This window comes from Lactuca serriola, chromosome 9 (assembly GCF_051521515.1).
Source record: "Lactuca serriola cultivar US96UC23 chromosome 9, Lser_US96UC23_V15, whole genome shotgun sequence".
Classification (NCBI taxonomy): Eukaryota; Viridiplantae; Streptophyta; class Magnoliopsida; order Asterales; family Asteraceae; genus Lactuca; species Lactuca serriola.
In genome coordinates, this window is record NC_136416.1 from 7,271,400 (window position 1) to 7,295,813 (window position 24,414).

Genomic DNA, 24,414 nt, shown 5'->3' on the forward strand with positions numbered 1-24,414 from the left:
AAAAGAAGAGAAGAAACCCTAGATTCATGAAATCTATCACCCAAACGAAGATGGACATGAATCCTTACCTCTCATAGCAGCTCTGAATGAAATGATGGAAGATTTGAGTCCCACAGGACATCCTAGCTCGAAATCCATCCTTCCCTTTGCTAAGACACACCAAAAGATGATGAATTAGCCCTCCTCTTGCACCACATGCTTTCTCTCTGCTCTCTAGGGTTTCTCAGGGTGTAATGGCCGCAAATGAAGGCCATAAGGACCTTTAAATAGGTCCCAAACCCGAGAAATTAGGGTTTCTCTACCTAACACCTACTCGGCGAGTCCCTCCTCTGACTCGTCGAGTCCACTCATTAAATCCGCGTGAGAAGCCCGACTCGACTCTGCGAGTTGGATCCTCAACTCGTCGAGTCTCTCCTTTAATCACAAGACTAACCTACACCATAATAACCCTAAGAATCCAGATGTTACAATGTTGTTCTTGAGTTTGCAGAAAAATTATTAGTTATGTTTAAGATTGCAGATAAAAAAATAAGTGTTTTGTTTTTCATTCGGAAAAGTTTTTTGTTTAATCGATGTTGGTGGTGATGTCTAGGCAGTGGTGGTGGTGGATTAGGATGGTGTTTCCGGTAGAGAGAGAATGAATGAAAAGTGGTGGGTATGTTAGTAATATGTAAGGAGCGGAGTGATTATTTTCTTTTTTAACTTAGAAAATATTTGAATTAAATAAAAGAAATAGAAAATGAAATACAAATGACAAACTCGTTATTTTTTAAAAATTTAAAATAAATTATGTTAATATTTTTCGAAATTGACCAAATTTACAATTTTATCTTGAAAATAATATGCAATTCATATGAACGAGAAAAAAAAAGGTACACGTAACCGCAGTCGTAAGTCGTAAATAATTAAATATCATCTTCTCCTATAATTACCTCGATGTGTTTGCCCGCCCGCCACCGTCACTGACTCAAGGTGAAAATCAGCCAATCACCCATTTTCTTCTTGCCCTCATCAATGTAAGCGGTCACATTCCTGTGACATTCTTCGCTCAGTCGACTCTGTGTAATAATCGGAGAAAATCCCCCCTTAGGTTTTTTTTTAAAAGCGAAAAAAAACCCTAGGGTTAGTAGTGAGTAGTCTATGGCGGTGACAGTACCGGCGAGCACGAGTTTGTGGGATGGAGTGTTAGAAATGACAAAATCTGCTCAAAGTAAGGGCGCTGACCCGTTGATGTGGGCGGTTGAGCTCTCTTCTTCGCTCTTGTCTGCAGGAGTATCCATGCCTTCAACTAAGGTCGCTGAATTACTCGTTTCTCACATCTGTTGGTCCAATAACGTTCCAATTGCTTGGAAGTTTCTCGAGAAAGCGCTCTCCATTAGAATCGTTCCGCCAATGCTCGTTCTCGCGCTTCTTTCCAACAGGTTTCATTCATGCCGATTGATTCAGTCAAATTTCCTACTCTTAGATTATAATAACGTCTTAGTTACATAACATTTATAGCATAATAGTCCATGTTTTATTTATTCCTGGAGGATTAGCATAGTGGAAAAATCAGACTGCTTGAGATTTAATTTAAATATTTTTACAAGAACGAATAAACGCTGGAGTGCTACTATGAACATGTTACTGATGTTTTGGCTGCTTATGATGTGCATATTGAAAGTGATTTTTTAATGTTGGTTAAATGGAATAGTACATTGAAACAAGTGTAAACTAAACTACTAAAAGTATGTAAGTAAAATTTCTCTATCATTTGATGATCATTTTTGTTGCAGTTATTGTGAATTGGGTTATTTGACCTCTAATAATAAGATGATCATAAGCAAAAATTGGCCCCCCAAACACTACAAACTGGTTATTGTGGCTTGAAGCTGCAATAATCAGATAATTACTTTCAAAATGCACATCCAAACATTCACACAAAGTATGCCTTTCCATCAAGCTTGGTGTTAAACAACTAGGTGCAACTTGTTGTAGGATGTTCTTGTAGAATTTATTTTTTGTCAGATTATATTATTGTTTGAATTAAGTGGTTATTGGTTATCATAGAGTAATCCCAAGCCGAAGAAGCCACCCTGCTGCCTACAGGCTTTATTTGGAGCTCCTTAAAAGGCACATTTTTCCATTAGCTTCGGAAATTAATGGTCCAAACTATCACAAGTAAGTTTCTTTTCCTCTTTTGGTTTATAAGAATCTCTGCTTTTAGAGTACGGGTGCTCTTTCTTGTCATTTAATATGGTTATGATCCATTGTAGTGCCCTTGTATCTCTTTGTAACTGAGTTGTGAGGTAGTTATCCTTTTGATATCTATGTCTCTTGAAATTATACTTATTAGCATGTTTTAAATAGGAAAAAGAATGACATTGATAACATGAAATTGCAGGATCATGGAATCTATAAATGATGCTCTTCACCTCTACCAGAAATTTGGTCTGGAGTCAAGTGAACCTGGGATTATCTTGGTTGAATTTATATTTTCAGTAGTGTGGCAGTTACTTGATGCGTCACTGGATGATGAAAACTTGCTGGAACTTGTACCTGATAAGAAGTCTATATGGCCTATCAAATCACTCGAGATGGAAATCGATGATTTTGGAGAAAAGAAAACTGATTCTCACTCTCACCAGGGACTCTACAAAATGAACACCACAATGGCCATTGAGATTATCGTACAACTTTTCCGTAATAAAGCAACTTCCAGAATTTTGAACCTGGCACGCCAGAATATGTAAGAAACAAGACCTAAAATCTGTTACTGTATTTTTTTGATTTTAATTTCTAATCATACTTTTTTTTTTGTTGCTAATTCATACTTTTAGGTCTGCACATTGGATGTCTTTCATTCATCATTTGAGGCTGCTCGTAGCAAACTCAACAGCTGTGAGAAATTCAAAAGATATAACTCCTGAGGCTCTTTTGCAGTTAACATCTGATAACCCTGTACAACTGTCCAGGGAATGCAAAGGCAAAACAATATCTCTGCAACAGTTTCATGCAATAGCTGCTTGTGGATCACTTATATCATCTGCAGGCCAAAGTCATGGGGCTAGCCGTTCAGCTATTTGGCTTCCAATTGATTTGTTCCTTGAAGACACTATGGATGGTTATGTAGTGGCTGCCACCAGTGCATCTGAAACTCTCACTGGTACAATTTATTTATTTATTTTGTGGAGGTGCTGAGTTAGAAACATCATTTTTAAGGCCATTTGATTGAATGGATTTGTGTTGTAGATCTGCTAAAAGCTCATCAGGCAATTACTCAGGCCTCCTGGCAGGACACTTTCCTTGGCTTATGGATTGCAGCTTTGCGACTTGTTCAAAGGGTAAAATCCTGTAACACTTTCCACATTAGTAGTTCATAATCTCTGATAGGCTTAAAGTGATATACATAAACCTTTTACTTCCTTGTATATATATTTTACAAAAAAATTCAGGGGCGGGTCTACCCTTTATATGAACCGTTGCATGTATATCCCAGTCTAATTTGGCCTGTAGTGTATTCTTTCTTTATATAGTCCAATTTTTATGCCACATGGCAGTATGCGGTGTTGCTGTAAAGTTCGTTGATTTACATGTATACCCTCGATTAGAATACTATAAAAAATATGAACCATGGCATGTATGACCCAGTCAAATTTAGCCTGTCTTGTATTTTTCATACACATTTTATACCCTGTCGTATGGCACTCTGCAGTGTTGTATTGATTTACATGTATACCCTTTATTCGGTTTGATTTTTTTTAATGGTTTCTTAGGAAGGGGAAGCTGTTGAGGGTCCAGTACCTCGCCTTGATACATGTTTATGCCTGCTATTATGTACGACAACTCTTGCAGTTGTTAATATTATTGAAGAAGAGGAGAATGCTTTGCTTCAAGAAGATGATGATAAACATCCACATCAAGGGAGCGAAACACAAATTCTTGGAAATTGTCGCAAGAGCCTTGTTTCTAGTCTACAACAATTGGGTGATTTGGAAGGCCTACTGACCCCACCACCATCCGTGACTTCCATAGCAAATCAAGCAGCTGCAAAAGCTATTATGTTTTTCTCGGGTATACCAGTTGGAAGTGGTTACCTTGATGGTGTGAGCTTCAATGACATGCCAGTCAATTGTGGTGTGTAAAATATTTTCCATCTTTTTACTCAGGGCATCTGCCTCAGTAAAGCTTATTGTTAGAATCTACTTTCTTGTTTGCAGCTGGAAATTTGAGACATCTGATTGTTGAGGCATGTATTGCAAGGAGTCTTCTGGACACATCAGCATATCTGTGGCCTGGCTATGTGAAGGGACACAGCAACCAAATACCTCGCGCTGTTTCTGGCCAGATGCCTGGCTGGTCATCATTGATGAAGGGGTCTCCTTTGACTACTCAAATGATGCATACTCTGGTATCAATTCCAGCTTCAAGGTATGCTTGTCCTTATGGTTTTCAAAGTCTTGATTTTATGTTTTAAATTCCATGCCCACCAACAAACAACAATGTTTTGATTTTTGATTTTCATATTTTAAACCCTGGTTTGGGAACTGAATTTGAGATCTTGGATTTTAATGGAAGCTTAGCAGAGATCGAGAAAATATATGGAATTGCAATCAACGGTTCAGATGAGGAGAAGATTTCTGCTGCAACTGTCCTATGCGGAGCATCCCTGACCCGCGGTTGGAATATACAGGTGATTTTTACTCATTCATGTATATTTTTGGTTTATTCCACTCTTACAATTCTAAAGTCTTCATGGGTGACATTGATTTACAGGAACATATTGGGTCTTTCATCATTAAGCTGTTGGCACCTCCAGTTCCTGTGGATTATTCTGGGAGCGAGAGCCATTTGATAGTTTATGCTCCCATGCTAAATGTTCTTCTTGTTGGGATATCATCTATTGATTGCGTTCAGATTATTTCTTTACATGGCTTGGTAAGTAAACTTTGGTTTGTGCTCTTGATTCTGATGTATCATTAAGCAGGTAATGGCAACATGCTCTACTCTTTTCACCAATGTAGTCAAGGTTTACATTTATTTTTACCAATAATATAGCATCCTTGAATCGTGTAAACTGTAATTCATTTTTTTACCCATAATAAAACTTATTTCTTCAATGATAGCGTCAATATGTAACCAATAAAATACGTTGACCATATTAGCAAAGTAATGTACACATGTTGCTATTATGGGTAAAAAATATATATAGGTATATAAATTGCTAAAATGGGTAGAAAATAAACTGCATTGCCCATAATGATAACGAGAGTAAAGTGTGTTGTTATTCCCTGTAAGCTGATGCTGATATTTTATTTATCCAGGCCCCACATCTTGCTGGTGTGTTGATGCCCATATGTGAGGTTTTTGGATCATGTTCGCCTACAGTTTCTTGGACACTTCCAACTGGGGAACATTTATGTCCCCTTGCTGTATTCTCAAACGCATTCACTCTTCTTCTAAAGCTATGGAGGTTTCATCAACCACCTCTTGAACACGTGATGGGGGATGTAACCCCTGTAGGATCCCAGCTAACACCAGAGTTCCTGTTGCTGGCACGCAATTCCCAGTTAGCATCATGTGTCAATTCACTTGATCCAAAAAACAGAAGGGGGATTTTTGGGAGGAGTAATCTGTCATCTTTAGAGCCGATATTTTTGGATTCTTTTCCAAAACTGGCGTTTTGGTACAAACAGCATCAAGCGTGTATTGCTTCAACTCTCTCGGATCTTAAACCTGGAACTTCCGTGTACCAAATTTTTGATGCCCTTTTGAATATGATGTTTAGAAAAATGAATAGAGGTGGTCAGTGTACTTCAACATCTGGGAGCAGTAGTTCATCTGGATCCATACCTGAGGATTGCACTCTTCGTCTTAAGCTTCCTGCTTGGGATATTCTGGAAGCTGTTCCTTTTGTGCTTGATGCTGCTTTGACAGCCTGTGCTCATGGAAGATTGTCTCCCCGTGAACTCACTACAGGTTAGTGTTTCTAACTTATCCTATCCAAGTCTTGTAAAGCCTTCAAGTTGCATTTCTTGTATTGTATAAGATTTGTCATGTTGAATTACTCATGATAAATTAGTTGCTTGGCAAATAATACTTATTATACATATTATATCCTCCCACATGCTAGTGCTGTATGAGTTATTAGACTTGGGTGCTGTTTCTTTTTGTATTAATGGATGGGGACAAATTATATCCAGTAAGCTATATATAGCCATATAGGTGTTTCTTTTGACTTAATGTTGAAAAAATGACTTAATAGAGAAAGTGAAGAAAAGGAGGCTTTCCCCATTAAAAGAGGAATAGAAGGAAAGATTTTATGACAAATTTGTAAAAGGCTAGGGACGAATGGGAAAAGCCTCATTTTCCTGATTTTCTCTATTAAGTCGTTTTTTCCGGTTTAAGTAAAAAAACACTCATATGTAGCTTATCATATTAAGTCTTGTTGTTAAGCCCATTAAGTAAAAAAGAAACAATCCCTTAGTTTCTTTAGGCCACTTAAAATATGATGATACCCACAAGAAAAGTGAATAGCACAATCTTTTACAGTATAAATGTTCTTCTACATGATTCACCACATCCTGTGAGTTTCTTTTAAAAATGACTGCAAGTGAGTTGGAAACACTAGTTTAATATGTGTGGAATGTTTGTTTTACCAGGAAAGGAAAAGAAGTGATTGCTTTGCTTCTGCAAGTTTGTTACTTGTAAAAGTGTCTGATAAAAATTGGTTACATCAATTCTAGTCAACATGTATACATGAAAAAGTTTAGCATTCTTTTATTTTTGAAGCATTGCTCTTTCTTCTTAAATTTTCTGGAATGAAATTAGCAACTTGTGTTTGTATCTAATTTTTGTTTTGTGAACATATATGTATGTTTCAGGGCTGAAAGATCTTGCTGACTTCCTTCCTGCATCCATGGCAACTATAGTAAGTTACCTTTCAGCAGAAACAACACGGGGTCTATGGAAGCCTGCAGCCATGAACGGGACTGACTGGCCAAGTCCTGCCACGAGTTTAGCCATGGTCGAGAAAAACATGAACAAAATATTGTCCGCCACTGGTGTCGACGTTCCAAGTCTTTCTGCAGGTCTTTTTCAGTTTGTATGTTCTGATTGGAGATTTTCAGTTTGTTTAAAATCTGTGTTTTTGTTGCATTGCAGGGGGGACTACGCCAACACTTCCTTTACCTATGGCTGCCCTAGTGAGCCTCACAATAACCTATAAAGTGGATAAAGTCTCTGAACCTGTCCTAAACCTAGCTGCCCCAGCCTTAAACACCCTCGGGGCAAGCTGCCCATGGCCATGCATGGCCATCATCTCTGCTCTTTGGGTTTCAAAGGCCAAACGTTGGACTGACTATCTGGTTTTCTCCGCATCCCGGACCGTATTCCATCACAGCAGTGACGCCGTTGTCCAGCTTCTTAGAGTTTGCTTCTCATCAGCCATCGGCCTACCTATCTCCTGTGGTGGTGTCGCCTCCGCCGGTGGTGCCGGTAGTCTTCTCGGCCATGGCTTCGGGTCCCACTGCTCCGGCGGGATTTCTGCGGTGGCCCCGGGAATCCTCTACTTGCGAGTCCACCGTAGCGTTAGAGACATCATGTTTATGACTGAAGAAATCGTGTCTTTATTAATGCATACAGTCAGAGATATCGTATCATTGGAAGTACCTGTTGAAAAACTGAGAAAACCTAAAAACGGGATGGTGATGAGATACGGAGAGGTTTCATTATATTCAGCCATGACCCGTATCAAGCTAGCAGCCTCCCTTGGGGCCTCGCTTGTCTGGATCACAGGCCGGTTAAATTTGGTACAATCTTTAATCAAAGAAACGTTACCTTCGTGGTTCATATCGGGCCACAAATCTGACCCGAGTAAAGGCGACTCGGGCGGGATGACCGGAATGCTGATGGGGTATGCGTTAGCATACTTTGCGGTGCTTTCGGGGGCGTTTGCGTGGGGCGTTGACTCCACATGTTCGGCATCTAAAAAACGGGCGGTTATTCTTGGGGGACATTTGGAGTTTATGGCGAGTGCACTTGATGGAAAGATTTCGCTTGGGTGTAATAAAGCGACATGGAGGGCGTATGTGTCTGGTTTTGTGAGCTTGATGGTGTTGTGTGCACCCAAGTGGGTAGGTGAGGTGGATGTGGAGGTTTTGAAGAGGCTAAGTAAGGGATTAAGGAAGTGGGATGAGGATGAGCTTGCTTTGGCATTGCTTGGGATTTCTGGAGTGAATGCAATGGGTGCAGCTGCTGAAATGATAGTTAAGTCTTCCGTTTAATCAGGAGGTAGGGCAGGGCTAGTTTAGTTTGTTTGTGTAAATATAAAACAAACTGCCTTCCGCTAAAAGGGCCATTGGTAACTATATTGTCCGAGACTGAGCACAGCACAACACTGCACACAGGAAAGGAAATATTCCTTTTGCCCAGATGTTTGTGGACTGCTCATGACGTTAAGTTTGTTACATGTCCTTTCTTGCAAAACAAGTATCATTCATGTTAATCAAACTGTTTTGATTGTTAAATTGCGTATTAGAAACAGAGTTAACTTTATTATACTGTATGTTTTTTACAACTCTACTCTAGGGTAAGGGCTCATAGCAAGTCCACCAAACATACACTCAAAACTGTGTAGAGCTTTCCCGTCTCACCTTAAAGAGCAACAGCAACAGAATCAAAATATCATCTATTTTAAGATATGCTGTGAAACAATGTTCTTAAGTTAGTTAATCATGTGAGAAATTTTGACTAGGAACAAGAGAGAAGCCAGCCACTAAGTTAGGTTGATGGGTATGAGACATGAGTTGGATTGAAGCTGATGTATCCAATTTTCACATTTCCATTGCCCAACCATTTTATTTGTTCCATATTTAAACCAAAACAAAGTTTACTAAATGCCAAGACAAGCAAGAATTGTGTTTGTGTGAGAATGAACTTTTTTGTGCCTCATGGATGGCATCATTATTCGCAAATATTACTTTACATATGATACTGGTATTATAAGAGTGTAATCCTTTTGTTAACATTTATAATAAACAAACCTCAACAATAACAAACAAGAATCTACCGTTAACTGTCTATCCTCCTCCTGGCTTCAAGTAACACACAACTGTGAGACGCCACTTCATATGCAGGTGCTCCAGGCATCATCTCAGGAATGGAATCACCCGTTACAGAAAAGAACCCTGGAAACGGAAGACTTGTGTCGACCAAACGAACCCATGCCATGTCAGCAGGAGGCGGCGGCACAGTAGCAGTTACCGCCTCATCTCCGCCATTGAAGGCGGCAAACATGTCACCATCCAACATGTTTTCATCATCTCTGTTTATTTCTTTCTCAACCTTCAAACTAACCGCTAGAAACTTGCTAGTTGGATCTTCCCAATTTGGCAGGGACAAATTTGTCCCATACCAGTCAATATTTTCAACCTTCAAAAACTCCCGCCTCTGAAGAAGATCACTTCGCCTGATTTTTAACGCACTCAAAAATGAAATAAATTCTGTCGTTTGAATCGCGAAACCGGTTTGTAATGCATTCCAATTGAACGGTTTCCGATCGCTTCGGTTGACCGAACCCCCTGACGATTGACCGCATTCGTCTCCAATATTCAAAACAGGAACACCCAGAGAAATATATAAAATAAATAAATAATTACGGATCTGTTTCAATCTAGTTTCAAGTACACTTTTCCTTTTCGTAGCACCTTCTTCCCCACAGTTCCAGCTTAACTCACTTGTGTTACTAAAACTCACCGAGTCAACAAGAGTCAACCCGTGGTTTCTCGACACAAAATTGAAACAAAAGGCGGGCCCACGACCATTTAAGAAGATATCACCGCTCCCACATATCCGTGTCGCGAGATTACTAACGAGAGTCTCGCCTCTTAGATAATTTCTGGTATCCCTGAAAAATTCCGTGTTCATTTCCGCCCATCTTTTCCAATGTGGAAACTGGATTTCTTTTGTGGATTTTTGAATTGGGTCGAAAGAATCTGCTATAAGTTTGGTGTTGGAAAGTATAGGATCAAAAGAAATTGCTTCAATTAAAGGTGGACGAGAGAGAATTTCACCATTAAATCCACGTAACATTGAAGAAGCATTGATGAAACAAAACCCATCGATATGATACTCAATCACCCAATTTCTAAGACTATCTAAAATCAGCTGTTGAACAACAGGATGCGCACAATTCAGTTCGTTTTTAGTTGAAAGATAATAGGAAGGTCTATCGATCTTGGTCAACGATGCGGTTTGACTAGTATGGGTGAGGACAACTTCCATTAACACCTCGATTCCGTTTGCATGTAATCTCTTGACCATCTCCTTCAATGACTGAATGGTCAACGGATTCCGTGGTGAAAAGAAATGAGATGGGAAATATGGTCCAACTTGTTTATCGTATGGAACTATTGGCTCTAATAAGATGGCATTAACACCAAGATTCTTGAAATGATCTAACTTTTCACTAACACCCAAAAACGTCCCTCCAACTTCGTTTGTCAAGTTGCTAGATGGATCTTTTGTGAAATCCGTTACATTTAACCGATAAACCATTAGTTTCTCCATGGGTAAACAAGGGCGAATCTCATCACTCCAATCAAAAGTAGGCTGCTTACAAATTTCACCAATAAACTTCTCTCCTATGACTTTAGCATATGGATCTAATAGGACTTGATGCTCATAAGACTCGTCTTGACCACTGTTTCTGATTCGATACCCGTATGACACAAAGTTCATGTCACTGTCCATTGATGCATGCCAGATGTCACCCGATCGATTCACATAAGGATCTAGATCAATTTCTAATGCGGGGTTTTCTTTAGATTTGTTTTCAAATAAACATAGGACTACACTTTTTGCGTTTCTTGAGAAAAGGGCAAAGTTGATGCTGCCATCAGCTGAATATGAAAGGCCAAGTGGAGCAGGAGATCCTGATCTTATGCCTACTGGGAAACAGAAATTTGTCCTTCTATGGCTTCTGATCTCGATCTTTTCACCACCAAAATGAGACTTCAATAGGAATGAAACATAGAAGGGAGCTAAACTTGCATTGAATTCCAATTCAGTGGAAAGCTTGTTTAAGGATTTATTCACAAAAGGGGTTTCAGAGATTCCAGAATCACTCGACTCCAGAGGGATTAGTGATGATGAATCAGATCTAAATATGCCCCAACTCATGATCACATCATCATCATTCTCATGCAAAGGGGAAACTTCAAGATTCACCCTATACTTGTCGTTTTTTAACTCGGTAATAACCTTCACATGGCCACCCTTTTCTGTTCTAAACAAATAAGTGGATAATTTGTTGGCAGGTTGAATAACAGGAAAAGTTGAAGCAGCCAATACACTTATTCTACGGGTGTGGCAAGAATCTTTTATCATGTTCTTAGCAACTAATCCAAAAACTAGGTTTTGTTCCACATTGATTCTCCCTGGTGTTTGTGCCACTCTTCTACCATATTTGCAACTATCAGCAATAATCAACTTGGAGACTTTGATAGTTCCATGGGTTAGGCAAGAGGGTTGAGTTGCAGAGGATAATGAAATCATGGCTGTTGATATGTCTGAATGAAGTACAACCCACGAGTGCAGACATAAAACTTGCAGAAACCAAATTACTCTACTTAATTCTTGATCTCCCTCTGCTTAAAGTGAGAAGAATCAGCACCCTGAACAACAATTTTAATAAAAGATGTAGGAAAATTACATTCTAATCCTGATCACAGATGGTACTTGATCAAGACAGATACTTTCATCCAGTCCACCAGTGAAATATAGAAATAACAACATAAAATGTTCAATGATGTTGATAAATAACATAGCGTACTCCTTCCATTTCATAATTTGAGTCTACTTTCCATATTGTGCAGACATTAAAACGTGATCTCACACAATCTGATATTGGACAAAGAAATCACTTTTAGCAAAATGGACAGTCTTATCATGTAACAAAGGGATTAGCGCATGGAAATGCAGAATGTTTTCAAATGAAAACTTTAAACAGATCATTAATATACCACATCAGTTACGAAAACCTAGGATAATCAATATCAGAACTGTCGATTAGTACTAAAACCTTCAAACATAAGCTATAAATCGTCAAATATGACAATGAAGAGTTGAAGTGACTCAGACGCATTCAAAATAGATGCTAAGAAATTCAAGGAGATAAAAGAGAATTAAAGTAGAAGATACTGAGAAAACTCACAGCATTGAGATCGATGAGTAACGGAAAAGCTGCATTTTAACAGAATCTCCGCCAAGATGATGATGAACTATGGTAATTCGATTCAAATGCTTATGGATTTTGGGATTTAGTGAAGAGTGAGAATGTGCGAATTTCAAAATTATATCTCCGGTTATGAGGGCCGCAGATTTGTGACGCCCGTCTGTTATGTTTGGATGTGAGCCCTCGAACTCGAATGGATTTTTTTTTTTTTTTTTTTAACAATAAAAATCAAATAATTGTTTGAACAGATTACAGAAATGGTCCCTATGGTATATATAATGTACTCTGAAACCAACTTTTAAGAATTTGGCACGGGCAGTCCTTTAGGTTTCAAAATTTTTCCATGGTTGACCGCTGTAGAGGCCGCCGACCACAAAGAGGTAGAGAGAAACAGGAAGTCGGCCAAAGGGAGAAGTAACATCCCATATACTTGCTTTTTCGTGGATATTGAAAATAAGGGTATCCGGTTTAACCATTTTGTTCGATTTAATTGTAAAGTATCGATCAACATAAAGTTTTGATCTTTCTGATCTTGGGGATTGGTTGAAGCAGAAAACCATCTCCAAATGAAGTCTAAACCGAAATTTTGTCAATTTTGCAGGTGTAAACTAAATCTAGGAGCAAATCAAACAATCGAACATCAAAATGACAAACATAAGGGGCCAGTTGCCAAATCTCCCGATCGATTATCCCTAACCGATCAATCATATAGCCTTGATGACCTGAGTTGGTCAACAATTGCTCGGGTAAAATGGCGATTACCTCGTTACCCGTCTTTCACAATTTTTGTTTTTGTTGTTAATTTTGGTAAAGGTTTTGCTGCTACTGAGTAATTATGCATCGACTTTCATAAAAAGGTTAGGAAAACCTTTTGAGACCATAAGTTTAGTACCTTACTTGAGATTTGATGATACATCATACATGTACATAGTTTGTTTAGAGCATACATTATATATATCAAAATCAAATGTTTTACGTTATTGTGACATTATATGTACTATGAGTATAACATAAATAGAATACTATTAAGAGTAAATAGTAAAACTAAGCGGTCTTAGTATGACACATGGAGCCAATAAAATCATCCTTATTCGGAAAATAAAAAATAATCACGCTAAAGTAATTAATAAATACAAATAAAATATAAACATATTAATATAATGATTTATTTGACTCGGTTTATCCAAAATGGTAAAAATTTAATCAAAACCAAACCGAATAAATCAACCTTATTTGGGTTTAGCCAAACCGGATAGTTCAAAAACCGAATAACCTTAAGTGACCCGAAGGGTTTTTTTTTTTTTTTTTTTTTGGGGGGGGGGGGTATATGTAGGATATCAAGAGATGTATGAACATAGGTTTAAAAATATACGTCTTTACCTTTTTTTTTTTTTTATATGATTTGATTCTTGAATTGTGCATTGAAAGCATATGAGCATCCAAGTTACTTGAAAGTAGGGATAAGCATCGGAACCGAATACCCGCTTTTGGAACCGGAACCGCTTCGGAACTGCAGGTTTTGGAATTGAAACTGCCTTAAGCGGTTCCGGTTCTTATTTTTTCGAAACCGTTACCCGCTGGGTACCCGCCGGAACTGGTATATATATGTGTGTGTGTGTGTTACTTAAACCGGTTTAGAATATATTGGTCCGATTTTGTCCGTCTTTGGTCCGAATGGATTTAATTTGGATCGAACTAAATTGCAGTTTTATCGACAAAAGATAACAAAATTAATGTAACCGGGTTACCCGCTCCCGGAACCGGAACCGGAACCGCCGGTTCCGGGACTGGTTCCAAACATTTAAGAACTGCCTAGAGCGGTTCCGGTTCCGGTTCTAACTTTCTAGGAACCGCCGGTTCCGATTCTCGCCAAATGAGGCGGGTACCCGCTTATGCTCATCCCTACTTGAAAGTAATAACGAGCTAGGTCGGGTTGGATGTTTTCTACCTCCCCAGGTGGAGGTGATGAAGAAGCCTTAGATTTGTGTATGAATGAGGATAGCAACGCTTTAATTTGATAAGATATTAATCCTTGGTATTTGCGTTAAGTCACTCCATATATAACCACTTTGTCAAAGCTGCTCTGAAAATACATGGTCAGATGTAAAATTAAGATAAAGCGATTTTCCAACTTTACCCTTTACTCATGTAGTGTAGTCTTGTCCACAAAAAAGAAGAAGATTTACAGAACAGATGAGATGATATGCAGAAGAAAAAAGAGTTGGTACTTGGTGCGTGTTAACTGTAAGTGGTATTTAATTGGGTAGGTTAATTAACTGTACACAATTAATTGACTCGACTCAGACTCAGACTCGCTATATCAACTAACTGAGTTCCTAGATTTACATATACTAATACACAACATAACATACGCAAATTAGTCACAGCTTGTCCTGCGCCGTTATCACTGTCGGACCTGCTTTAGAAGTAGAACCTCCCTTGGACGACGACGTCTCTGAAATAAATTGAAAACCGATTTTTAGATCAAGAATACACAAGAAACCGCACCGAAACCCAAGTTCAAACTGCTGAAATACCCATTCTGTCCTCAGAAGTGTCTTCTTCTTCTTCTTCTTGTTTTTGTTTACCATGATGATGTCTATGAAAACTCCTCTTTGTCAACACCAGTGGATTGTTTTCTTCCTCATCAATCACCCTCGGTCTCTCAAACTCTATTGCACCCTTGAAAACCGGGTGCACGTATGCATCTTGCAGATACGTTTTTATGTTGAGGTTTGGTTCTGTTGCCTTCTCTAGTGTGTCTTTTTTCATCGCATCCTGTCATATCAATCGATCAATAAACATCAGTATTGTCACTTTAACGCATATAATTAATTAATTAAAAATATGTTTTTACCTCTAACGGGAATTTCTTGAATTGAGATTCAAAGCGCCCCTTGCAAACTCTAAAAAACCAGAAGGTCAAGATAGGAAGTGGAATCAGGAAATATGTTGCGTTGTATGCCTTTTTGGTGTTGAGCAATCCCAAGAACAGAAACTGTGAAAGTATCAATCCAATGATTATCCGGCGATGAACATCTGGCCAAAATGTCGCGCCACTCTCATACTTCTGATCGTACACATTGATAATCTATAACATCCATTTAAAAAAAAAAATCAGATATAATATATAGTACTAGTACTAGTATTTATTTATTTATTTATGTATTTATTGGGATACCTGATGGCGAAAAACCAAAAAGGAGAAGGCAAAAAAGACAACAATGAACGGGAGTAGAATAGGGGTGACAGTGGAGTAGACTAATCCAAGCAAAAAGTATAATTGTATGCGAGGCTCTGATATTGCCCAAGTCAAGGAACCAGGATCCATGGCTTGTTCTCTGTCTTTTTCTGTTTTCACCAAAAACGTGTTTTTCAAGTGAAAAACCACCAAAGGAACCAGTCTCAAAATCTCTGCTGCTATGCCTGACCAACCATCTACCATCACATATGTTATGAAGAAAGTGGCTTTCATTGGGATCGATACACCAACAGTTTGTGGAATCCTGCATTCATCCAAAACTTGTAATTTTTTTTTAAAATATTTATTCCATTACCCAAATAGTATTGTTTTGGGAGATGCAAATTAGTAATGGTAGAGATGGAAAAAAAAAAAGATAGGGTCATACATGGTTGGGGACTGATTCAAGAGTCCTTGAAGTTGCTGAAGAGCAGTTCCTGTAATGATGCTTCCAAGAAACACATTCACAAGCAAAAATAAATAATATTTTCCAGCTGAACGAGTCTCCAAAGCCGATAATGCAGTAAACCCCTCTATTTTTGACATCGTCATTATGATTGTTGGAAGAAGAATCAGAAATATTTTTAGTATAATTCCAGGAAGGTAACCTTGAATGATAGCCTTCACTGATTCACTGCAACAAAACAGAATAAATTACATTTCTGCTCCTTCACTACAGCTGATTGTTTCAATAACTTCTCTTGGCCCTTATTTTTGACGTTTTTGGTCCCTGTTCCAAGTAAATTGACTATAGATCATAAAATTACATTTTTGGTCCCCGAGTATAGCTGTTTTGGTCCTAAAAACTATTCTCTTGCACTTTTCCAACTTCTTTCAACAAAAACCACTCTATTCTCTTGCACTTTTCCAACTTCTTTCAACAAAAACCACTACTTTTGGTCCCTAATTGATTATAGCTGATTGTGCTCCTAAAATATAGTCATATTACTTGGACCAGGGACGAAAAAACATTACAAAAACCTGCAAAAGAAAACTTTTTGGGAACAAAATTTTAAAAATCAGCTATACTCAGGGACCAAAATAGTCATTTACTTGAAGCAGGGACTAAAGAACCTTGAATAAAAACCAAAAAACGTAATTTTCTGTTAAAGCTGAAAAGTTTACTTACATTTCAATAAGAGGCTTCATAAAGGGAAGATACTTCTGAATTGACTCGATATTAGCCAGAGTTTGAACAAAGGCTATAGGGACCATAAAGCAGAAGGTAAGACCAAATAGAGCAACAGACATTAGCAATCTTCTAAGTTTAAGTTCCACATATGGTATGCGAAGATTGTCCCAGTAAACATCACGTGGTTCAGGGGCCCAATCTGTGAGCCAAATTGTGGGATTGTTTGATTGTTGTGTTTGAGCACAAACAGCTGCACCCCATCGCGATTTAAATGAAACGAATGCTGCAGGTACAATTGCATTTGCATCATTCAACACCCTTTCTCTTTCTGCTTCCTCCTATTATTGTATTTTAAAAAAAAAAAAAAAAAAGACTAGGTTATGGAAATTGTATTATATAAATAAATCAATCATTCTTGACTATTTTGTATACTTACTTCTTTGCTTAGAGCCTCGATTTGTTGTGTATAAAAATCAATCGCATCCACATGTTTTCCCCAAAGACCCAAAAAACCTGTCTATATAGATACCTAAACTTAAAATGACTTGAACAGCAATGAAAGATGTCATGTCAGCTAAATGAAGTCTAGTCAAATACCTTGGTAGTTGGCCTTTTATTAGGGTTTCTCTCAAACTTGTTGGTGTAGTAAGTAAGCCAATTTTGCAAAGTCTTCTTCATTATCACCATATCTGCAAGAGCATTTGCATTGTACACCACCTAATACTCCAAAATTACATATCCAGATTAGCCAAATGTATGAAATAGGTTCCACAAAAAAGAAGCTCGCACACCTGATGTGAAAGATAATGATCAGGGTGATTAACACAGAAGAAATGTTCAACATGCTCACTAATAGACTCATCATCGTCTGGAGGAACATTTCTCACAAGAACCTACAAGACCAATTATATTTTATGATTATTAATTACTCCATAACTTTTTTTTCAAAATCATATATCTCTGCCCATTTTTGTTGACTATTACTCACTGTAAATTGATCAGGGCGACGTCTTTCAGCAGCAAGAAAATGAAGCCTCATTTTTGTTACAATCCTGTATTCATTGTAAAGGGCGTAGCATGTCCATAATGTGAAGACGTAAGCCATTACTATATGGGCATATAACCTGATAATGATAATGGCAGCACTAAATACATATACTAAAATTATGTTATCAGAATCACAAATGGAAGTATGTAAAATAAAATAAAAAAAAAAAACCTTCTCGATCCAGGAGCAACATTGGATATCGAGAGCTTGTCAATATCATTGTAAGTTAGATCTCGCCTATTTACTCTCATTTCCTCGAAATTCTCCCCCGTATAATTAACAGGTACCAAAACACCAAATGCAAGAAGAGTGATGGGGCAAAATATTTTCAAGCTGCATAAAATTTTTGACATTAACAGAATCAGGAAAAGTAGCATTTAGGTTGTAAGTTTTGATTTTGGCTACTCAGACTCCAAAAGGTGCTCACCCAAGAAGATATATTCGAACATACACAGCAGAATCAAGTCCAGCATGTTCGATAAGCTCAGGTTCTGGCATTCTTAAGGCAGCAGGCATCCAATTCAAGAATTTTAGGTACATTTTGACATCTAGATTAACAAACTTCTTTACATAAGTTCCTGAACTAGTTGGACTATCTCTTATGCCCTTGAGATACCATTTTGGGAAGTAAACTCTATCATTGATGGGTTGAAGCCGTAAAATTGCAAATGCCACCAGAAATAGTACTGCAGACAAACAGTTAATAGCAGCAGATACAGCAATATCTGAAAGACTAGCCATGTTCTTTATCCAAGACCAAACACCACCTACAGTTTCAGTCGAAATTCATGTCACAAGTCACAAGCATTAATACTTTATGAGCTTCAGATGATAACTAACAGATAATCTAAAAAAATATGAATCCGTAAGTTTTTATGTTCTATCTTGCAATCTAGATTCTAAACATCTAGCAAGACTACAAAATAAATTAAAAAAAATCACATTCTTGTTTCGCGAAGCCTAAACGTCCCAAAACAATTTGCTTATCTGTTTTCCTCAACCGAACACATTCGCAAATGAAAATCAACGGCAAAAAGCCAGAAAATCATCGATTCAACTACATGATCCTAAGATTGAAGGGAAGCAGGAATCACATACATTAAACTCATAACAATGCAAATTTACAAGATTTTAGGACGGGCGTCACACAATCGTGATCACGAAGATGAAACGTTGAGATTTTACCTTTTTTTCCTCAGCAAATTTATGGATCTCAACGAGAAGAAGAATGCAATAAACAGGTTAAATCCCGTTGTAATGACTGATGTGAGAAATATGAAAATTAAGGGTTTGAATTTGGGAGAAATTGTGAGGGTTTGGGGATGGTGAAAAATATAGGGGGGAGGCGGCATCAACATGCATTAAGCGCGCAAAGCTTGTATTATGGTTTATGACGTTATATATTTGGGGTACACGTGGCAATTATTGTCTTTTCAATGCTGCATATTCCTTATTCCAGATGTGCCCCTCTTTCTCTATTTATTTATTTTAGGAAAAATGACTTAGGAGGTTAACGAACTCTTTGTTTTCTTTATATTTGGTCTTATTCTTTACATCATATACCATCTATTCAATTGCAATGGTGGTAAGGCGACTAAGAAGAACCTAATTCATGAGAGAGATGGAGATGTTGATCCATGGTGAAGATGCTTGATAGTCTCTTGGTTGATTTCATTAAAATTGAGTTGTAGGTCTTTGTTGATCGATGGAGATGTTGCTTGCTCGAGAAGGATTGGATATGGTTGAGGTGGTTACCGGAGGAAACAGTGGTAGGATTTCGTAGTGGCAGGTGGTGAAGGATGATATGACGGTGGCGAATGATAACTTGATTCGTGATATATATATATATATATATATATATATATATATATATATATATATATATATATATATATAGAGAGAGAGAGAGAGAGAGAGAGAGAGAGAGAGATGGTGGTGGTGAAGACGACGTCAACATACATTATATTATGTTATTCCTTTGACTAAATCTGATCCATTGTTAACTTCCATACTTAAAACATGCAATCCCCATCTTATTTAAGCATCAGAGAGCAATATCAGGGCAACCCCGATATAGCTTTCGATGTTTCTCATTTATATTCACAGATTGCATGCAAGGAGTACCCAACATAATCTTAACGATGATCGGAAAAAAGGATGTAGCATCACATATATATATATATATATATATATATATATATATGTGTGTGTGTGTGTGTGTGTGGAAAAAGTGAATATACCCTACAAGGTATATAAACTTACGTACACAAACCCACAATACTATGTCGTTTGTGTCATATATGCATTACAATGTTTTTAAACTTCAACCCATAATTTGATTTACTTTTAAATTTTCACTATTATATTCCTCTTACATCATATATTTCTGCTGAACACCTACCATGCTATATATATTATATTTGAAAATGAAAATTATGTAAGAAGAAGATATGAGTTAAATTTTAACAATTGTGATCATGATTAGGAAATAATTAGATTTTACCTTTTTTCCCTCAGCTAATTGATTGATCTCGACGAGAATAAAAATGCAATAAACAAGTTAAATTCCTGTTGTAATGACTGATGTGAGAAATATGAAAATTAAGGGTTTCAATCCGTGAGAAATTGTGAGGGTTTGGGTGAAGGTGAAAATACGGGGGTAGCAGGCATCAACATGCATTAAGCGTGCAAAGCTTGTATGTTGGTTTATGACGTTATATATATATATATATATATATATATATATATATATATATATATATATATATATATATATATATATATATATATATATATATATAGGGTTAAGTTCATGTGAGACAATAGTATTTTGTGAGACAATGAAACCAAATCTTGACCACTCATCTTGAATAATCAAATGCTGAAATTAAATAAGATTAAACCACAAGGGACATAAAGTAGGCGGTGACATTTTTATAATTAAATGGAACTTTGGGATTAGAATAAGACACGGAGGGGTAGTAACGAAATTTTACATTCTATTTCATTTAGCTCACAAATAAATACTCGGTATTCTTCCTAAAAACCCTAGATACGAACACTAAAACCCATTTGATCCAATCTCGATCATCGACATCTTCTGCTTCCTTCACAAATTTGTTTTAGGTTAACCATAAATATAAGTTGGTCTTCTAATTCGAGCTCCTTATTACATCAAGGTTTCATCTTTTTTTTAACCAAGCTCGTTCGATTAAAGGCATTTTCCCAAATTTCTCTAGAAAAGCCCTAAGAAACTGATTTTGAATCTTCATATGATCCAAAAATCAAATATATTCCCTTCATATTTGGATTTAGATTCAACATTTTATTCGTTCTCCACAATATTTAATTTTTTATGTAAAACCCTAGAAAACCTTTTTGGATTCTGATTATGAAGCTAGCGATTCTGATTCTGATCATCAAAAATTGGTAGTTCAACACAATATGGTAAGATGAAACTAATATGTCTTTTAGTTTGTTTTTATACGATTATGATTTCTATGAATCCATGGATTAGGTTTGAATCACTTGTAAAAACATAGTATTGATATTCAAGTTTGATTTTTTTTGGTTGAAATAATCAACCAGTGATTAATCTATATATTCTTGTAATAGTTCGTTCAGATTTCATTAAGATTCCAAAATCGAATACATTTTCGGTTGGAGTTCTTTTGCTAATCCCTTGATAAAACCATAAAACCATATTCTGATTCTTATTTTCAATATCTCTATCCTGATTCATTGATTTCATGTGTTTTCTGATTCAAACTTGTTCCACTTTGATTATGATTAAAATTTCATTCTAAAATCTCTGGAGGAAAAACATAAGAAATTGATTCTTAAACTAACTTAATTGTTTTGGATTTTGATCCATACTCTATTGTAATTATCATAAAAAAAAACCCATATAACTGTTTTGGATTTTGATGTTGGAGCTAATGATTCCAGTTATCATAAAAAATGGATAATTCATCAAAATTTGGTAAGATCAAACCAATATCTCATTTAGTTTGTTTTTTATTTCATTATGTATATGCTAGGTTGATTTAATTTATAGATGATGATTATGTTTTGATTTTATTACATGATATAGTTTAATTCTAGGTATTCTGATTTGTTGGTTGAAATTATACTTGTTAAATATTTTGGTTTTATGTTTGTAGTTGCTAGGTTTTAGAGTTTACTGATTTATTACATGATAATTTGTTGATTTTAACAACATGGTACTTATTAAATAATAAATATCTTGATGTCTATATGTATATTGTTTTAGATTCTAATTTTGCAGCTAATGATTCAGATTGTGACCGTCAAAAAAATGGATTGTTCATCAAAATCCGGTAATTTCGAACTGATATAGTTATTTTTTTTATAAATTTGCACTAATTTTAGAAGTTTTGTACTAAATGCTCTTGAATATTCTTGATTTTGGTTCTAATTATTCTATGATTATTATTTATGAAACATTTTTGTGAATTTGTGTGTTGTTGCAATTTACATGTTTGCTATAGCCATAGTTTGAAATGAACTTGTTTTCATGTAGCTATGTTTTTTATTATAAAACTTGTTAACAACAACTATGTTTATATTCATTATTGTATGTTTTTTATTATATTACTTGTTTATGTTTATATTCATTGTCGTGTTCTCAATCCTTGCTAATTTGCCCTGAAAATCCTAACAAAAGTGAGTAGTACAAACATCCTGTAAAAATAATGAGAAACACACAATTTATAATAAAACAAGGGAAATAGTTAACATTTTATAATAAAATACTGACAAAAACGTGCTAATGGATGCATATAAAATGCATCTAACAAACCTCCCCAAACTAAAACATTACTAGTCCTCGAGTAAGGAAAGGATATGCATCAGAAACGAATACGAGGGAAAATGGAAGCGAGGGAATAACCTAGATGAAACTAACAACCTAATAAGAAAACCTAACTAACAATATCAATATAAAAATATATAAGGAGTAAAATATGCATGAAAAAACATAACAAAATGAAAAATAAACAACGATACAGAAAAGAAAATAAACAACCTAAATTTTTGTCTTCTCTTTATTTATTTATTATTTTTTTACGACTAGACTCTAAACCGAGGAAACTCCAGTGGGATCACTACCTTAACAACCATCCTGATACCTTCCTTATATCATAGACTCCCAAAGTCAGGAAGACTCGTGATGGTGTAACCCAACAAACTGATCATATATTTTATTTAAACTTTATATCTTAATTAGCATTGGAAGCGAAAATAACACAGTTCAAAATCTCATGCTCTCAAGACTAGATAGTTAAAAACTAGAATCGACGCATCCTTAAGAACCCGACACAACCAAATCAGCTTTTTCCGAAATAATGGGCCAACCCTCGTAGGAGCTCAGCTCTATGCTTTCACTTTTTCGAGAATGATAAATATCATATCACATAGTTCTTCTTGCGCCATATTTGTCTTCGTTGTGGCTCTTGATTTGATTGAACTTGAATTTTGAATCTTTGTCTTTAACTTGAGTTCTTCAATCAACTTTTTGAATTTCTTGAGATTTCTTTGATTAAGTGCTTGAAATTTAACCTGTGTACCGGATATGACAGTTGTACCATTCTTTTCTTTTTGACTGTGTGGATCTGATATAATGTTCTCTGTACCGCACGGGTAACGTGTGTCAACAAATAGGATCATGTTCTGTGGGTTCAGACTTGTCGATAAAGGTTCTTTTAAACATTAAAAAACAAATAATTATGAAGTTGTTACTACCGCCCACACAATGTTTCAGTACGCAATTTTTTTTTATTTTCTATGGTTGGGGTCTCAGATCACGATGTTTTGCGTCCCCTAGTTATGGTAGTTGCTTCTACACTTCCATTATCGATCCTCACGCTTCAGACTTTCATTTTCCACATTCGCAGAGCTATCGAATGTAAAGAGTATCTCATCTCGTATTTTTTTTTTTTGTTTTTTTAAATGTCAAAGACAAAAAAAAATCTTTTTAGAATTTTTTAAATTGGGCGTTTGACTTAAAAGTCCCTAAGTTTTCAAAATTTGTTCGGTTTAGTCCCTGCGACAAATTTTGGTGCGTTAATGCCCAACATTTGGGCTCTTTTTGTCAAAAACGCCATTTAACAGGTCATCCGGTGACACACCTCTCATTTACTCCCGTTATCTTGTCCGTTAGACATCGAGAACACAAATACCCATCACCTTTACGCCAAAACGTACGTCTTCTCCATTTCTCCACAAAAATCATCATTGTCGCCCATATTTCTCTACATTTTCAAAGCTTTTTAGGGTTTGATTGTTATCAAAAGCTCGAGTAAAGAAGAAAACAATAATCAGTATTGATAGTGTAAGTTAAGTAAAGAAGACGATCATCACATGTTAGGTATTTACAGTTTTGGACTAAATTTTCATTTTTTTTCCCTTTGATCTCTTAGTTAAAATGACGTTATGTAACCTTGATTTTATGTAGGAGTGAAGAATGGCTTCATCAGAGGAAGAATGGAACGATCCATTAGCTGCTTTGAACGAACCTTTTTATGGGTTGAACGAGATGGACTTTGAAGTACATGGCAAAGAAATATTATTTTTAAAAAGAAATATTATTTTTAAAAATAATCAAAAATAAAAGTTTTAAAATGACCGTAAATTTGGAGATGTCATAGTTGGTATCAAAACATTAGGCCGATTGCATGCATTACACCCCTTTTTCTTAAAAACCTTTTTAGAAAAATCATTTTCTTTTAAAAGATTTTAGAAATCCTTAGCGTGAGTCC

At 36.4% G+C, this 24,414-nt stretch overlaps 3 protein-coding genes across 5 annotated transcripts; 1 reads left to right on the forward strand and 2 right to left on the reverse strand.

The window, feature by feature from the left end:
- The first annotated feature begins 939 nt into the window (after positions 1 to 939).
- Positions 940 to 8,507, forward strand: LOC145072171 (mediator of RNA polymerase II transcription subunit 33A-like). Its single transcript, XM_079018554.1, has 12 exons — positions 940 to 1,421; positions 2,050 to 2,160; positions 2,384 to 2,728; positions 2,820 to 3,145; positions 3,232 to 3,323; positions 3,756 to 4,116; positions 4,200 to 4,410; positions 4,558 to 4,672; positions 4,756 to 4,917; positions 5,304 to 5,958; positions 6,864 to 7,070; positions 7,144 to 8,507. The coding sequence occupies exons 1-12, from the start codon at positions 1,141 to 1,143 to the stop codon at positions 8,262 to 8,264; spliced, it is 3,987 nt and encodes a 1,328-aa protein (XP_078874680.1). The 5' UTR covers positions 940 to 1,140; the 3' UTR covers positions 8,265 to 8,507.
- A 388-nt stretch (positions 8,508 to 8,895) lies between these two features.
- Positions 8,896 to 12,408, reverse strand: DBE1 (debranching enzyme 1). 3 transcript variants are annotated; one of them, XM_079018555.1, is made up of 2 exons: positions 12,194 to 12,408; positions 8,896 to 11,627 (listed from the first exon to the last, which is right to left on the reverse strand). In XM_079018555.1, exon 2 carries the CDS (start codon positions 11,533 to 11,535, stop codon positions 9,052 to 9,054), a length of 2,484 nt encoding a protein of 827 aa, XP_078874681.1. In that variant the 5' UTR covers positions 11,536 to 11,627; positions 12,194 to 12,408; the 3' UTR covers positions 8,896 to 9,051. The 3 variants fall into 3 exon arrangements, with proteins under 3 accessions (XP_078874681.1, XP_078874683.1, XP_078874682.1); XM_079018557.1 differs by having other exon boundaries at positions 8,896 to 11,630; XM_079018556.1 differs by having other exon boundaries at positions 8,896 to 11,654.
- A 2,040-nt stretch (positions 12,409 to 14,448) lies between these two features.
- Positions 14,449 to 18,376, reverse strand: LOC145073009 (hyperosmolality-gated Ca2+ permeable channel 1.7-like). Its single transcript, XM_079019552.1, has 12 exons — positions 18,063 to 18,376; positions 17,807 to 17,968; positions 17,576 to 17,711; positions 17,379 to 17,480; positions 17,185 to 17,304; positions 17,024 to 17,104; positions 16,585 to 16,925; positions 15,844 to 16,089; positions 15,396 to 15,720; positions 15,072 to 15,305; positions 14,752 to 14,992; positions 14,449 to 14,669 (listed from the first exon to the last, which is right to left on the reverse strand). The coding sequence occupies exons 1-12, from the start codon at positions 18,374 to 18,376 to the stop codon at positions 14,596 to 14,598; spliced, it is 2,376 nt and encodes a 791-aa protein (XP_078875678.1). The 3' UTR covers positions 14,449 to 14,595.
- Between the last annotated feature and the right edge of the window lie 6,038 nt (positions 18,377 to 24,414).